Genomic DNA, 14,793 nt, shown 5'->3' with positions numbered 1-14,793 from the left:
AAATCACGTGTAAATTAATATTTTTTTATCCGTAAGAGCACTAATTTTTCATTTAAAGAGCTTGTCCAAAAAAAAAATAAATAAATAAAATCATTTAAAGAGCTACATTTATCATTTTCCTTAATTCATATTTCGTAATTTGTATTGATTTGCATTAAACATTGCATCGACGTACTCCACAAGTACTGATTTCTACATCTATGCCTAAACTTTTTCCCAACATGATAGCATGCTCTGGCATGATGATGATGTTTCGCTAAAATATCAGTCCAACTTGCAAAATCGCATAATGAGTTTATGATATTGGACTGGATTTGGTATGGGTGTTTATTATTCAGACTTCATAAGGCCCAATCAATCAACATATGGGCCTGAGAGTTGTTTATTGGTAACATTCAACTAGTAGGCCTTGTAAAATGTTAACACTGGGCTTTCTCTAAACTGCCTTGTAAATTCACAAAGAGTTTATTATATGGCCCATTGATATATTTTTTTTGGTGTTTCACCCGGTTCACCCTTTGGGCTAATCCGGATTCGGGGATCAGTTATGGGTGGTTAGGTTTCAGTCCCCTCCCGATTGTTGTTGCGGGGGATCGAACACGAGTCCTCCCTACTAAGTGTAGTCCCAATCACCACTACACCAAGTCACCAACAACCAATTGGTATATTGACTTATAGTTATGCCTAATAAAATCAGTTTTGCTATCACAAAGATAAGTTTTAGCACACATACAACGACACAAATTTCTCAATAGGTATTGATAATTTAATATGTTGAAAATAAGTTATGATATGATTAATGTTTTATATAAATTTCAATTACATGAATTTAGACAAATTTAGAACAGAACCTTATAGTAGCCAATTTTGCTCAACCTTACATTCAATGTATTGGGTATTATATACATTATGCTTTACTATTATAAGAAATTTAATTACTTCACAATTTTCTTCCCTAAAGAGTTTATGAAAGAGATACCCATTAATTATTGAGATAGCCGTATTAATTATTTTGCTATTAATGATCCTAAGAAATTAAGTCATAAAAACATAAATAAATTCCTTTAAGTGGAATAATCTTAGAAAATTATGCCATAATTGTCTATGTCTAACAAAGTCTGCTACTTATAGACTACCAACAAAAAAAATCATCAGCTATTCTTTTAAGGATTATACTATATAAATTAAGAATAATGGATCGTTTGTATTTAAAATAAAATATAATTAGGTTATAATAGAAGTATAGATAGCACTTTAAAAAATAAAACACACCTAGGTTACATGAATAACATGACACCTCATAAATCGCAAAACCCAGCTCAAAGACGATATCCATCGGCCAAGTATAACAGCAAGAACCCTATATAAATTCACAAAAATTATCAATTTGCACCACAATCACGCTATTTTCGTAATTAAAAACACACTTAAAAACCCAATATTCTCTTCTCCTTCAAACCTCCTCTACCTTCACTCTCACCAATGGAACGCTAATAAATACCCAACAAGAACACATCTTTCTCTCTCCTCTTTCTCTCAAAATTACCCCCAACAAACCCATTTAATTTCCTCAAATTTCCCAACATTTATAAACCCTAATCAGGTTAGTTTCGTACTTCACCAGATCCCTTTCTCACCCCTCAATTTCACACTAAAAAGTTGAAATTTTGTTAATGTTTTATTAAATACAGTTTGAATTCATGATAAAACTCGGAACTTAGGGTTTAAGATTGATTATTTTTTGTAGGGTTTTTGTGATGAATTTGTTGATTAATCCAGAAATGGATGACCTAGAAAAAGCGATTTTGATTACTTTTGATGAATCTGGGACTATTGATTCTGTGTTAAAGTCTCAAGCAATTGAGTATTGTCAACGAATTAAGGAAACCCAGACAATTTCTTGCATTTGTGCTCAACATTTGTTTACCAGTAAATTTGCGCAAGTTCAGTTCTGGTGCTTGCAATGCTTGCACGATGCCGTTCGAGTTCGTTACTCGTCGTCGATGAGTGTCGAAGAGAAGGAATTTATCCGTAAATTGGTGTTCGCAATGGCTACTTATGACGGTTTTGATGATAATAGTAAGAATTTAGTTAAGGTTTTAGATAGTCCTGCTTTTATTAAGAATAAACTTGCACAAGTTTTGGTTAATTTGATTTATTATGAGTACCCTTTAATTTGGCCTACTGTTTTTGAGGATTTTATTAATCGTTTGCCTATAGGGACAGTAGTTATTGATATGTTCTGTAGATTGTTGATTGCATTAGATGATGAATTGATTAGTTTGGACTATCCCCGTAATGCCGATGAAGTGGCGGTTGCGGGCCGAGTTAAGGATAAAATGAGGGAACAATGTGTTCCTCAGATTGTGAGAGTTTGGTATCAAATTATTATGACGTATAAGAATTCGGATTCTGAGCTTTGTGCTAGTGTATTGGATTCGATGAGGAGGTATATTTCATGGATTGATATAGGTTTGATTGCTAATCAAATGTTTATTCCGTTGTTGTTTGAGTTAATCTTGGTTGACGGGTTTCCTGAGCAACTTAGGAGTGCTGCCGCGGGTTGTGTGTTGGCTGTGGTGATGAAACGGATGGATTCACAAGCGAAGCTTAATCTGTTAAAGAGTTTGCAGATTAATCGTGTATTTGGTTTGATAAATGAGGAGACTGATGTTGAGTTGTTGTCTAGCATTGCCACTTTGCTTACTGGTTATGCAGCTGAGGTTTTGGAATGTGCAAAGAGATTGAACTCTGAGGAAGGAAAGAGAGTTTCGTCTGAGCTTTTGGAAGAGGTATTGCCGTCTGTATTTTATGTAATGCGAAGGTCTGAGGTGGATGCAACATTCAATACAGTGCAGTTTCTTTCTGGTTATGTAGCTACAATGAAGAATCTGTCTCCACTAACTGAAAAGCAGCTGGTTCATGTGAGTCAGATTTTAGAAGTGATTAGAGCACAGATTTGCTATGATCCCATTTACTGTCATCACCTTGATGTGTTGGATAAAATCGGGATGGAAGAAGAGGACAGGATGCTTGAATATAGGAAGGATTTACTGGTTCTGCTCCGTAGTGTGGGGCGTGTAGCTCCTGAAGTTACTTATTCATTTATCCAAAATTCACTTGGTAAAGCTGTTGATCCTACTTCTGAGAGAAATGTCGAGGAGGTAGAAGCTGCACTTTCGCTTCTGTATGCGCTTGGGGAGTCTCTGAGTGATGAGGCAGTGAAACCAGGGAGCGGGCTTTTAGGAGTAGTGCTCACGCTTTTATCAACAAGGTTCCCATGCCATTCTAATAGGTTGGTTGCTCTTACTTACTTGGAGACTATTACGAGGTACATGAAGTATGTTCAGGAGAAAGAAAAATCTATACCCGAGGCCCTGGAAGCTTTTCTTGATGAAAGAGGTATACGTCACCCCAATATTATTGTGAGCCGGAGAGCAAGCTATCTCTTCATGAGGATTGTGAAATTGCTGAAATCAAAGCTAGCTCCTTTTATTGAGACAATTTTACAGGTGACTTTGCTTTCTAATGAAATGAGTTTATCATGTGGATAGGATCTGTTATTTTTCCTTTGTTTGCCTAATTTTCTCTCTGAATTTACCCACAGAAATTGCATGATGTCGTTGTTCGATTTACAAGCATAAGTTTCTCAGATAAGGTGATGATTGAAGCTGAAGATGGAAGTCACATATTTGAGGTTGTTAATGCTATCTATGCTGTATATGCAATGTTGTTGTGATTGTACATCCACTACATCTTTTTTCTTTTTGCTCCTGAATTGAAGACTATATTGCTTTCTGTATGTTTCATAGGCAATTGGCATTCTGATTGGGATGGACTCAGTGCCCCATGAGAAGCAAACTCATTACCTCAATTCATTACTCACACCCTTATGTCAGCAGGTTAAGAGTTTGTGGTCATGATGTCTAAATATATCATTTTTGCTGTTTATGTACTTTTTTGATGCATTGATTAAGTGCTATATTTTATAAATACTATTTGACGTTTGTTTTGGAAATATTACGTGTGCAGGTGAAGACATTAATAGAAAATCCAGAAGATTCTGCAACAAATATTTTAATCATTCAGCAAATCGTTGTGGCTATAAATGCACTCAGCAAGGTTTGCCCCTTTGATGCATGCTACATTGCTACATGCATATGTTGTGATACTGATTACAGATTTTGAACTGGCTTCGTATTAGAGAAGATCATCAATTAAGTACTTAGTGCTGTGAATGTGCTTGTTTTAGTCTAAATTTTCTAGAGCTAAAGCTAGTGAATTTCGGCAGGAAATAGTATGCTCGAAAAGCCTAGTCTTTGCTAGTTGTAGGCTTGTAACTGTGTTTTTGTCTTGTACATAGATGTAATATGTGTAATTATATCTAATCTTTGAGCTTAAGTGTCGAATTGATTTGGCACTCTAGACTCCCCTGTATTTAGTGTTATTGATCTGATTTCATCTTAATTTTTGCATGCAGGGTTTTAATGAACGTCTTGTAATTGCCAGCCGTCCAGACATTGGTTATATGTTCAAACAGGTTTAATATTTTTCATTACTGTTTGCTAATTTTCTTTTTCAGTTTTTTGCATGTTTTACACTATGATATGAATATAGATTTATGTGTTGGAGTATGTGAAGTTAGAATTCAGAGAGTGCTAAAAAGTAACAGCCACACTTGATATTGACATATTTTTGTTTACTTAATTCTTCTTTAATAAACCTCCACTGGTAACTGTCTGTTCAGTCCATGGTAAAGGATTTTGAAATTTCTCAACACATCTTTGTATCTGACTCTTGGCTCCTTGATCTGTAATCGAATCTCTGTGATATTGACTGGCTGTGATGTCTCTAAAAGAAATTTTAATGCCTCTTCTTTTAACCATTGTAGTCTATGTTCCCTACTTCCCTGTCTTTTCCTTAAATGCCTGGATCATGCTTTATGCTGTTGACACCCGTTTTCTCCAAGACAAATGCTTTGGTTTTAAAAATACTTTCCCTTTGAGTGTTCGCTTTGTCCAGTTATGTAACTTTATTTTTATTTTTATTGTGGTACAGACATTAGATATACTACTCCAAATCCTTGTTGTCTATCCAAAAGTGGAGTCCTTGCGCAGTAAGGTATGTAGTATATGTCATATTATTCTGTCAAGGTGTTATTTATTTGTTCTTTGCTAAATCTTGCCTTTTTTTTTTCTTAGGTAACATCATTTATCCATCGCATGGTTGAAACTTTGGGCGTGTCTGTATTTCCTTACTTGCCAAAGGCATTGGAGCAGCTGCTTGCAGAGATTGAGGTAAACGTGTGAATTAATACTCTCTTTTGCTTCCTTAAGCTGTACTGAGATGGCTCCCATTCTTCAAGCTTGAGGTTTGTATAATGATATGGATTGCTCTAGAATAGTACTGTTTTTTCTGGATTGAGTATGATCAGGTTATCGTTTGCTAATGAACATGCTTGACGCTTCTCTGTTCTTTGCATTCTTACCCTTTTATTTTTCAATCCTGATTTTCCCGGTGTCTTAATTTCGATATAGAGAATGATTTTAATTTGCATTTTCTGTAGTGCACTTAATTATATGATTACAATACCTTTTCTAACTAAGGCTACTAGAAGAAAATAATCGATGCATCAAACATTAATGCAAGAATTCATAGTTGAATAAGGATGTCGGCCACTTTGTTGAGATGGGGATGATGATGAAACAAAAGGTTTTTTTGCCACTCGCACATTAACCAGTTAGAAGTATTTGGTCGTGCAGCAATTTCATAATTTATGTCTAAATTGCTTGTCTGGCTTCCTTCAAGAGTTGGAGATGGCTCTTGCGGTGGAAAGCGGAAGGGCATTCTCTCTGCCTTTCAATGTTACCTTTTAAAAAATAAAATAAAAAATATTGTTTTTTTGGTTGTATTAGTTTACTGTGCACTGCTTTGAGTAAGGTAGCAAAAAGAATAAAGGACTGAAAGATCCATTGTGTATTTGTATGACATTTTATGTATTTGTATAGCAGCCATTAAGTTTCCTTTGATTATTTGACTAACTTTACTACGTTTTTGTTGCAGCCAAAGGAGCTGGTTGGAGTAATTGTGTTACTGAATCAACTTATATGCAAATTCAACACCAAGGTTCTTGACATTGTGGATGAAGTATTTCCAACTATTGTTGCGAGGGTATTTTCTGTTATTCCGTTGGATGAAATTCCTTGTGGACCAGGTAGCATTACAGAGGTATGTTCACAATGATGTGGTCCTTTTAAATCTCACCCCATAGTCACGGTAAAAAGTGATTCTTAAATTACTATAATGGCTGAGGATGGCAAACTGGGTTTGTAATTTTGTATACAGAATGATTGTTACCATATCAAGTTGCTTACTGCTATGAATGCATGCAATATTGTGTTAATAATTTTTGCTCTACAACCCAATAAAGAATGCTTTGAAGACTAAATTTATATCCTTGTATAATTTACTTCCTTTTATTGCAGGATGTTCGTGAAAAGCAGGAACTTCAGAGAACATTATTCACATTTTTCAATGTCATAGCCACACATGAATTGTCTTCAGTTTTCATCTCTCCTAATGCCAGAGAGTATTTAAATTTAATAATGCCGCTGCTATTGCATTCCTCTTGTAAACATAAGGATATTACTGTGAGAAAGGTGTGTTCTTCTCTCCACTCTAGTTCAACTGGTTTTTCTTACTGATTGCACTTGACTGGCTGTGTGGTAAGTTAGTATGATCTAAACCAAGCTTCTGCCAATTAGGCATGTGTGCAGATATTTATCCAATTAATCAAAGACTGGTGCACTGGTTCATATGGAGACGAGAAGGTTTGTTTTTAAATTTCCCCTTGTAATGCTATCTTATTAAAGATCTTTATTAAGCTGCTGTCTTTCAGGTACATGGCTTTCAGAATTTTATAGTGGAAACCTTTGCAGTAGAATGCTGCCTCAACAGCGTGTTGGATAAGTCTTTTGAGTTTCGAGATGCAAATTCTGTGAGTTGATATACTATGGTCTATTTACTGCTTTTGTTATGCACACTATTTCTTACCAAATATCTGATTGCTTCATATTTCTTTTTTTTTTTTGTTCTATCAACGGTTCATTCTCATATTATGACGACGCTTAGTGGGTTATTTGCTTTGTTTGGCTACTTCCCTCCAACTTTATTGTCATTAACTCATTGTAGTAAATTTAGCATTTTACTAGACAATTTCTACCCATTTTGTTCTGAGCTCGATGATCTCAGCTTTTGTGTCTGGATGCTTTGTTGTATTTTCCACTGTCATTGTGTTTTTTTGGAATCCTTGTGCATGCGGTATGCAATGCTTGAATTTGTTCACACTTTGTTTAATTTTAGGTATCTTGGTATTTTGTTGATTTCCTTGTGCTGCAACATTTTTTGCGATTTGCAGTCTTCCTTATTTTTAATATCTATGTGATATAACTCTGTTTTCTGTTATTCAGTTGGTTTCTCATGAGTTATGACCCTTTTTTTAAAGGAAAAATTGAAAAGAACAGTCCCAACTTTTGTTAATCCGCTATGAACAGCCCCAACTCCCACTTTTCTATTATCAATAAACGGGTCAAACTATTATACTACCTCCGTTACAAGTTATGTGCAACGATTAGACATTTCCCCTCTCTGATTTATGTTAAATCGTTGCACATAACTTGTAACGGAGGTAGTATAAATTTTATATGAATGGTCCATGAGTAAGGGTAAGCTGCTATAGCAGGTAAATAATTGTCACGTGATTTCCACATGATTTTTAATGACTTCATTTTTATTTTATTAATTTCATACCTTTTAATTTCTATGTTGACTTTGTTTTCTCACAGTTGTATTACATACTACTTTAGTTGTGTCATATATTATGTTTGCTATTGTTATATTGATAGTCTTTAGGTACGTTGTTAGTGGGAGGATTGATTACATAGTTGTACGTATTAATTAGATTGTGATGAATTATGATTATAGATTGCAACAGAATGTGAGGGTAAATATTTGGATATGTATTACCCTGATTACTGATTTTTTCACCTAATCAAATGATCAGACATTTTGTGTTTCCAATTGAATATGCCATATAATGTTGAAAACCATCAAAGTAAAATACATCTATCCGAAACAAAATTATATTACTTGACATCGTTCAAAAGAGCATGCCAAAAAGATTACCATTAAAAAAGAAAAAAATTGAGTACTAAATATATCATTTGTCATGACATCAACTCCATAATTAATCACATGATGTTGAAGCTTGACTGTTTGCAGGGTACATAGCCAGTTTAATATAATGAGGATTGTGTGAGCTCTCCCTGATCATCTCTTTGTCGATCTCTTTATCCAGAATTCTGCCAAAAATAATTATAAATATTATATACTTATACAAATAAATTAACGTGAGCAATAATTAAATATGAAAGAACTACTCACATTTATTGTTGTTGTTCCATCCGCAGCAATAAAAAATCCTAATCCTCCGCTGCAACTGAACCATCTTTTTCAATTACACCAAGCCTACCAGCAGCTGCTTCTCTTTGCAATGTTTGAGCTAACTCAAACAACTCACTATTACAACTCCTAACCCTATCTCTAGCCACCTTTAATTCATCATCACTACTTTCAGCTTCATCTACAATTATTTCTTCCTCGGATCTTTCCTCTAACTCTTCTTCTATTTGCACATCTAATGTGTCTAGCTCCTTCTCCACTTCCTCATCAGATTCTGCAACTCCATAACCATCATCACAAGGCTCATACAATGGGTCAGAAATTTGTTCCTCATCAGATTCACTGACTAGCTCATTAAGAGGTATAGGACTATCTGGTCTAGGGTCATACCACCTATAATATTCCTCATCTTGATTTTCTTGTGTAAGGGGGTTATTTGTGAAGTTGCTTCTGCTGGTGAGTTAACAATACTGGTGTTATTGAGTTGGATAGATTTTGGTTGGGAGAAAAGGATTGAAGTGTTCTTGGTTTTACAAGATTTTGATTGGGAGGCAGTGGGGAAATCGTTAAGGTTAGGGTTATCTAAGATTACCAGTTGGGGTGGATTTTTTATCCATGTGTGGGTCACTAGGTGGGAGCACTTTTTTCTAGTCGGAGTCAATTTTTCAGAATTTTTTATGTAAGGTTCTTTGGGGTTTTTTTTAGTTGTGTTATTAACACCTGATGCATTTGAAGAAGGGAGGATAGGTATCATCTCTGGCTCATCCACTCCAAGTTGCACGTTCAAGTCAATTTCCTTGTACTTAATTGCTAATTCCCCCATATCTAACACCTCTTTGTCAGCATAAACCCACCTCAACCCATCTTCAAAACTCATATTTGGTACTAAATAAAAAAAAATACATCAATTTTTTTATACCCACATTTCTGAACCAATTCTACAAGTTACCACCAACACAATTCATCAGGATCAACGGGAAACGTTCTCTCTTCTCCACCAACATATTTTAACAACCCAATTGCATTCTTTTTATAAACCCCCCATGCCAAAATCTGAGTGACACTAGTTCATCCATTAATAACCACAACCCAATTGCATATGTATACCTATTTCAAATTAGATGAATTACTCAATTATATAGTCATACAATTCAACTAAATTCACAAACCTAAATTATAATAATTATAAAATTGACACAAATATCACATGCTCATACGATTAATTAATTAACCATTCAATATGCACTTTAATTATGTTAACTCCTTTGTTGGGAGGCTTCATATACCGACATCAATTTGATTCTAGCAAAATAATTTCAAGATTTACAACTTACCCTTGTTACCGAGGAAATCAATACCCTTTTGCCGCTTCTTTGATGCGCAACATATACCTACCCACCAAGAAGATAATTGCTTTATATTTGGTTGTTTGCTTTTACAGTAAGCACATAGGAATCCTTTAATGGTGTAAGTGTCACAACAAGGGAAGATAGAGAGAAGATTGTAATTTTACGGTGTTGGTGGTTGGGAAAGAGCAAATTAATACAAAAGTCAAAAGTAAGAAATGAAAAGGTAATGAAATTAATAAAATAAAAACGGAGTCACTAAATTATCATGTGGAAATCACGTGACAATTATTTACCTGCTATAGTAGGTTACTCTTACTCATGGACCATTTATATAAAATTGGTATAATAGTTTGACCGGTTTAGAGATAATAGAAAAGTGGGACTGTTTATATCGGAATGACAAAAGTTGAGACCGTTCTTTTCAAATTTTCCTTTTCTATCAGTGTCTGTGAAGTACTGGGTATCTTGGTATTCTGTTGATTTCCTTGTGCTGCAATATTTTTTGCGATTTTGCAGGGTTTTTTTTTATTTATATATATATCTAAGTATCATTGTATAACACTGGTTTCCTGCTATTCAGTTGTTTCTCATGAGCTATGACCCTATTTTAGACAGTGTCTGCTGAAATACTGAAGTGGGTGGTTTAGCCAGACATTTTATTATCATAATAGTAATCTCTTGTAGCCTGTTAGGCAATGCCAAACATGAGGTGATTGGGCAGTTTTTTTTTTTCTTTGGGGAGAGAGCGGTGCGTTGCTACATTGTTGTTTTTTTAATCAAATTCCTTTAATTGGTGATGGGAGGGTGACAGGCTTGTTTGAGGTATGTGCTATATTATCAATTGCCTCACTTTTTTACCTGAATGATATGGAGGGAAGGAGAGGGGAGGGAAAATGGGGTCCATTCCTTCTGTTGATTGAGTATTATTGGGAAAGGGAAACATAAGGATTTGAAATTTTTAAGCAAAGATATTTTAGTAAATGCCAGTGCAATAGATACAACAGCTGAAAAGGCTGATGAGATACTGAGCATTGTAAACCAGTCACCTAAACGCTTCTTGCCAGAATCACCATTTTTTAAGTTCTGTAGTCTGTCTTTAGATATCCCCACCAGTCCATCACTACACCCATACTTGCAGTGACATGTATTTGTTCAAAATTGGTTCACTCAACTTACAGAATTGGCAATAGTTCTGAAGCTTGATGAACCCTAGTAGCAAATATCCAAGGTATGCAAATAGAAATCCAGCATTTGTGCTATTTCTTCCATATCCTTGTAGGCATTTTGTTATTGAAAGGACATATGCCTAAACTAAACATGGACCTTATAAGTTCCCTTCCAAATCTATCCGATTTTGGAATAAGTGGAAAGAACTTGCTCATCAAGGAAGAAAAATGTATTCCTTATAATCCTTTTCCTTGCCAAAACCTATTTTTATCCAATGGTAAATGGCCCCTTCCTCTCTTCCCATTTCCCTCAAATGCTTCTCCTTCCCTCTCATTCCGTGCCCCCCTTTCCTTCCTTATTTCGTTTCCAAACAAACTATGATATTATGGTATCAGATAATTCACGATTCAGCTAGTAAGGTGGCAGCTTTATCCATATGGATGCTTCTGGAGAGTATGATTTGCTGAAAATTCAATGCTAATCAATCATCTTGATAACAGAGATTTGGGTTGGCTGTTTCAGGGCTGTGTAGGTTATACCATTCCAGCGGTCATCTCTGTTTCGAGGGGATCCTGTTAAATTTTGAATTCAGATATGGTCATATGAATAGGATTTTAAGTATCAACTCTAGAGAATCTTGCTAGTGTTCATCTCTGTTTCTAGGGATTCCTTGACTTAACCTGATATGATCACATGAATAGGATTGGGACAATTATAAGCATGTACTCCAGAGGTTTTCATGTGGTATATTACTTATATTTACCGTTTCAGTTATTAAAATTGTCGCATAGGCTTCTATTCTCCCTTGTTAAAGTTCTCACTCACTGTATACTTGGAATTAACCATAACTGTTTGGAGGTTCGCTGAAGTTTCCATCAGGTAATGGATGCCAATTATTTTAATTCCTTGAAGTCTCAGGAATGATACCCATGGGATCAATTCCCTGTCGACACCATTGCCCAATTGTCCTTTGTGTCTCTTTTTGCATCCTTAAAAAAAGTTTCCGTCTAGCAAGGAGAGAATGGAAAGTCTTGATACCAGCTTTTATTGAAGATGGAGAAAGCTGTACTTTGCTTGTACTTTTCTATGAGATCCAACATTTGTGGGAAGGACAATAATATGTCATTAACTTTATGCCATTTCTTTAGTGTTGAATAACAACTCGCTCAAGTTTAGAGGAGCATTGAAAAGCTGGCCCATTGTTCTGTGAAGCCTGAGGACTTTTAATGCTGCAAATTTATTCTCAAATCTTCCAGTTGTACATTTACGTGTGTGTGCTTTATTACAAGAGGCTTTTAAGTGTCAATGCTATCTCCATTCATGATTTATTAATGTAATTAATTAAGTATTTCCATAGGTTTGTAAAGATTGATATGTTTTGTAAATGACCAAAAGAAAGCTTTCCATTGTTCCTCAACTGATTGTATTTTTACCTAGGATCTTTATTCCTGTTTTGTAACAGTACTTTCCTTTTTTTTATTTGCCAGCATGCATTGTTGGGCGAAATCATAACAGCCCAGAAGGTCATATATGAGAAGTTTGGTGATAACTTTCTTTCTGAGTTTTCCAAGGGTTTACAAGCTAAACACTGCTCCCAAGAAATGGCTGAGCAGTATTTTCAGAAATTGCAGGTTCGGATAAAAACTCTGCTACTATTACGTTTCCAAACCTTACAGCTTTTGTATATTGCATAGGCTTATGAACTTTGATGATATTTGAATTGGAAGTTCTACTTAGTCAAGTAGGCTTTGTTTCTAATGGTTGTCCTAGACAACATTATTTTGCATTTTGGTTTCCATGAGTTGGCAATTACTTTAATGTGTTATGCCTGTGTTGGTGACTTTAATTCACAGAGCAACGAATCCAAAGCTCTTAAATCATTCTACCAGTCCCTCATAGAGAACTTAAGACAGCATCAGAATGGAAGTCTTGTTTTCAGATAGCATTTTCGAAGGATGATATGACTATTGAAGTTTCTTATCTCATTTTATCCCAATTATAGCTCCTTCTTTTGTCCGTACAGGTAAGTTGTTTTCCGAATCTGGTTATGTTTGGTCATTTTTGTCTGATTTATAGTTTGACAAATACTCCGTATCCTTTTACACCTCTTGATCTTTTTTTCATGTTGCAGGTTTTTGTGATTGTATATATTTATGGTATTTGTTCACTGGATCATGAGGTAAGTTGACATTCATTTTTGTCAAGCAAACAGCCAATTATCAGTCTTGTAATGTATAAGTAACAGGTCTTAAAAAATTAGATTATGTGACTTAGTTTAGATATTTCTCTTGAACAGGTGTAAATTCCGGGAAGCAGTTTTGTTGTTTTAATATGGAAAGCGTGAAGCTCATTGTATGTGAAAGTGGCATTTTATTCTACTTACGCTTCTGAAGTTTCATCCCAAGCTGAATCAACCTATCATATATCCATCAGTGTGAGTTAGCAAGAACTCGAATATTTGATTAGCTAGGTTGGGTGTTTTGTTTATATGTCTACAATATGTTGTGCCATTTGGGCATTGAAAGAAAAAGGAATAGAAAAGTAATAATTTTTTTTAAAAAAGGGCAAGCAATATATTTCAGCTTTAGTTCTTCTGGGCTAGTAGGATCTGTATTCATCTGATGAGACTTTAAAGTGCAAAATAGCGTTATAGAAGGCATTCTTTGTATTTGTGGGATATGTGATCCCATAAAAAAATTTTGTTCATTACATTAGACTATTAATAGTAATGTAGTATAGTTGAATTAATCTTATGTTTAACCTTGCTCTATCTTTCATCTCTATCTTCATTTCCATTCTTATTGCATGGACCTTAGTTACACTACGCATATAAAGAGAATTCCTAATGCATAAATGTTGGAAGACATTTAATGAACCGAACCAAGTGACATTTTAACCTTTGCACGATGGATAGACGTATGAAAAAAAGTGAGGATTTTGATATATGACTTCTTATTTCACACTGCTAGCCAATTAGCCTTGCATGTTATGCCCCTTGCCTTAGTTGCCTATAAGCTTCAGTCCAAGTATGGGTAACCCTCTCTTTGTGCCTAGGTTCTATAATGGATTGAACGAGGCGCTAGGTTCTTGTACCTAGCATGCTGTATTGCATGTATAATAGGTGGCCATCTTGCCAAAGACGAAACATCATTGGCATTCTCTTCTTCACTCTGTTTTTCATCGCGTTTTTCTACCAGTTCATTATTTTCAATCTGGTAAGAGTGTTCCGTGCTTCCTTTATCGCTTCATTGAGCTTTCCTGTTTATTTGTCCCATTGTCTTTAGAAAATGTGTTGTTTGTTGTGTAGAGACTAGAGATTCAACGAATACATTCATAAAGCATAGAATGTTGAGGGTATTTGCCATTTATCAATGCGTGTTGACCTTCTTGCAGCTGCCTTAATTGATTCAATTTTTCTTAGGTTTATATTGTACCTCATTTTTCTCTTTCTGGGAGATCGTTATATTCTCTTATAAAGTAGTGGCGAGGACAAAATAAATGTCATCCTCCTTCGACTAGTGTTTCCACTGCTCCCTTGTGGAGTGATGATACGATTATGTCTAATTTTATAATTGTGATATGTTCATATACGAGTAATAATAATTATTATTATTATAGAATTTTACGCAATAACTTTTGAAGAATAGAATTCGTGAGTTTTAACTTTTAAGAGGTGTTAATATATTACTTCTGTTTTATATTATTTAAAACAATTTGACATAAAGTGATTGAAAATGGCTTATTGTTGCAAATAATATACAACGGAGATAGTAATAGATACGGTGTTTCTTGTGCTAATTTCCTTTTTAAGAATTGA

At 34.9% G+C, this 14,793-nt stretch overlaps 1 protein-coding gene across 2 annotated transcripts; it reads left to right on the top strand.

The window, feature by feature from the left end:
* The first annotated feature begins 1,409 nt into the window (after nt 1-1,409).
* Nucleotides 1,410-13,729, top strand: LOC145624396 (exportin-T-like). Of its 2 annotated transcripts, XM_081677425.1 has the most exons (16): nt 1,410-1,603; nt 1,748-3,512; nt 3,608-3,697; nt 3,813-3,902; nt 4,033-4,122; nt 4,481-4,540; nt 5,059-5,121; nt 5,202-5,297; nt 6,064-6,228; nt 6,486-6,659; nt 6,765-6,830; nt 6,899-6,997; nt 12,464-12,607; nt 12,830-12,999; nt 13,108-13,155; nt 13,273-13,729. In XM_081677425.1, exons 2-14 carry the CDS (start codon nt 1,758-1,760, stop codon nt 12,917-12,919), a joined length of 2,982 nt encoding a protein of 993 aa, XP_081533551.1. In that variant the 5' UTR covers nt 1,410-1,603; nt 1,748-1,757; the 3' UTR covers nt 12,920-12,999; nt 13,108-13,155; nt 13,273-13,729. The 2 variants fall into 2 exon arrangements, with proteins under 2 accessions (XP_081533551.1, XP_081533550.1); XM_081677424.1 differs by having other exon boundaries at nt 1,410-3,512.
* Nucleotides 13,730-14,793: the final 1,064 nt, after the last annotated feature.

The sequence above is a fragment of the Chenopodium album genome, chromosome 3 (genome assembly GCF_948465745.1).
Source record: "Chenopodium album chromosome 3, dcCheAlbu1.1, whole genome shotgun sequence".
In the NCBI taxonomy this organism is placed as follows: domain Eukaryota; kingdom Viridiplantae; phylum Streptophyta; class Magnoliopsida; order Caryophyllales; family Amaranthaceae; genus Chenopodium; species Chenopodium album.
The sequence above is the reverse complement of the archived record's forward strand: the minus strand, read 5'-3'. Positions and strand labels throughout refer to the sequence as shown.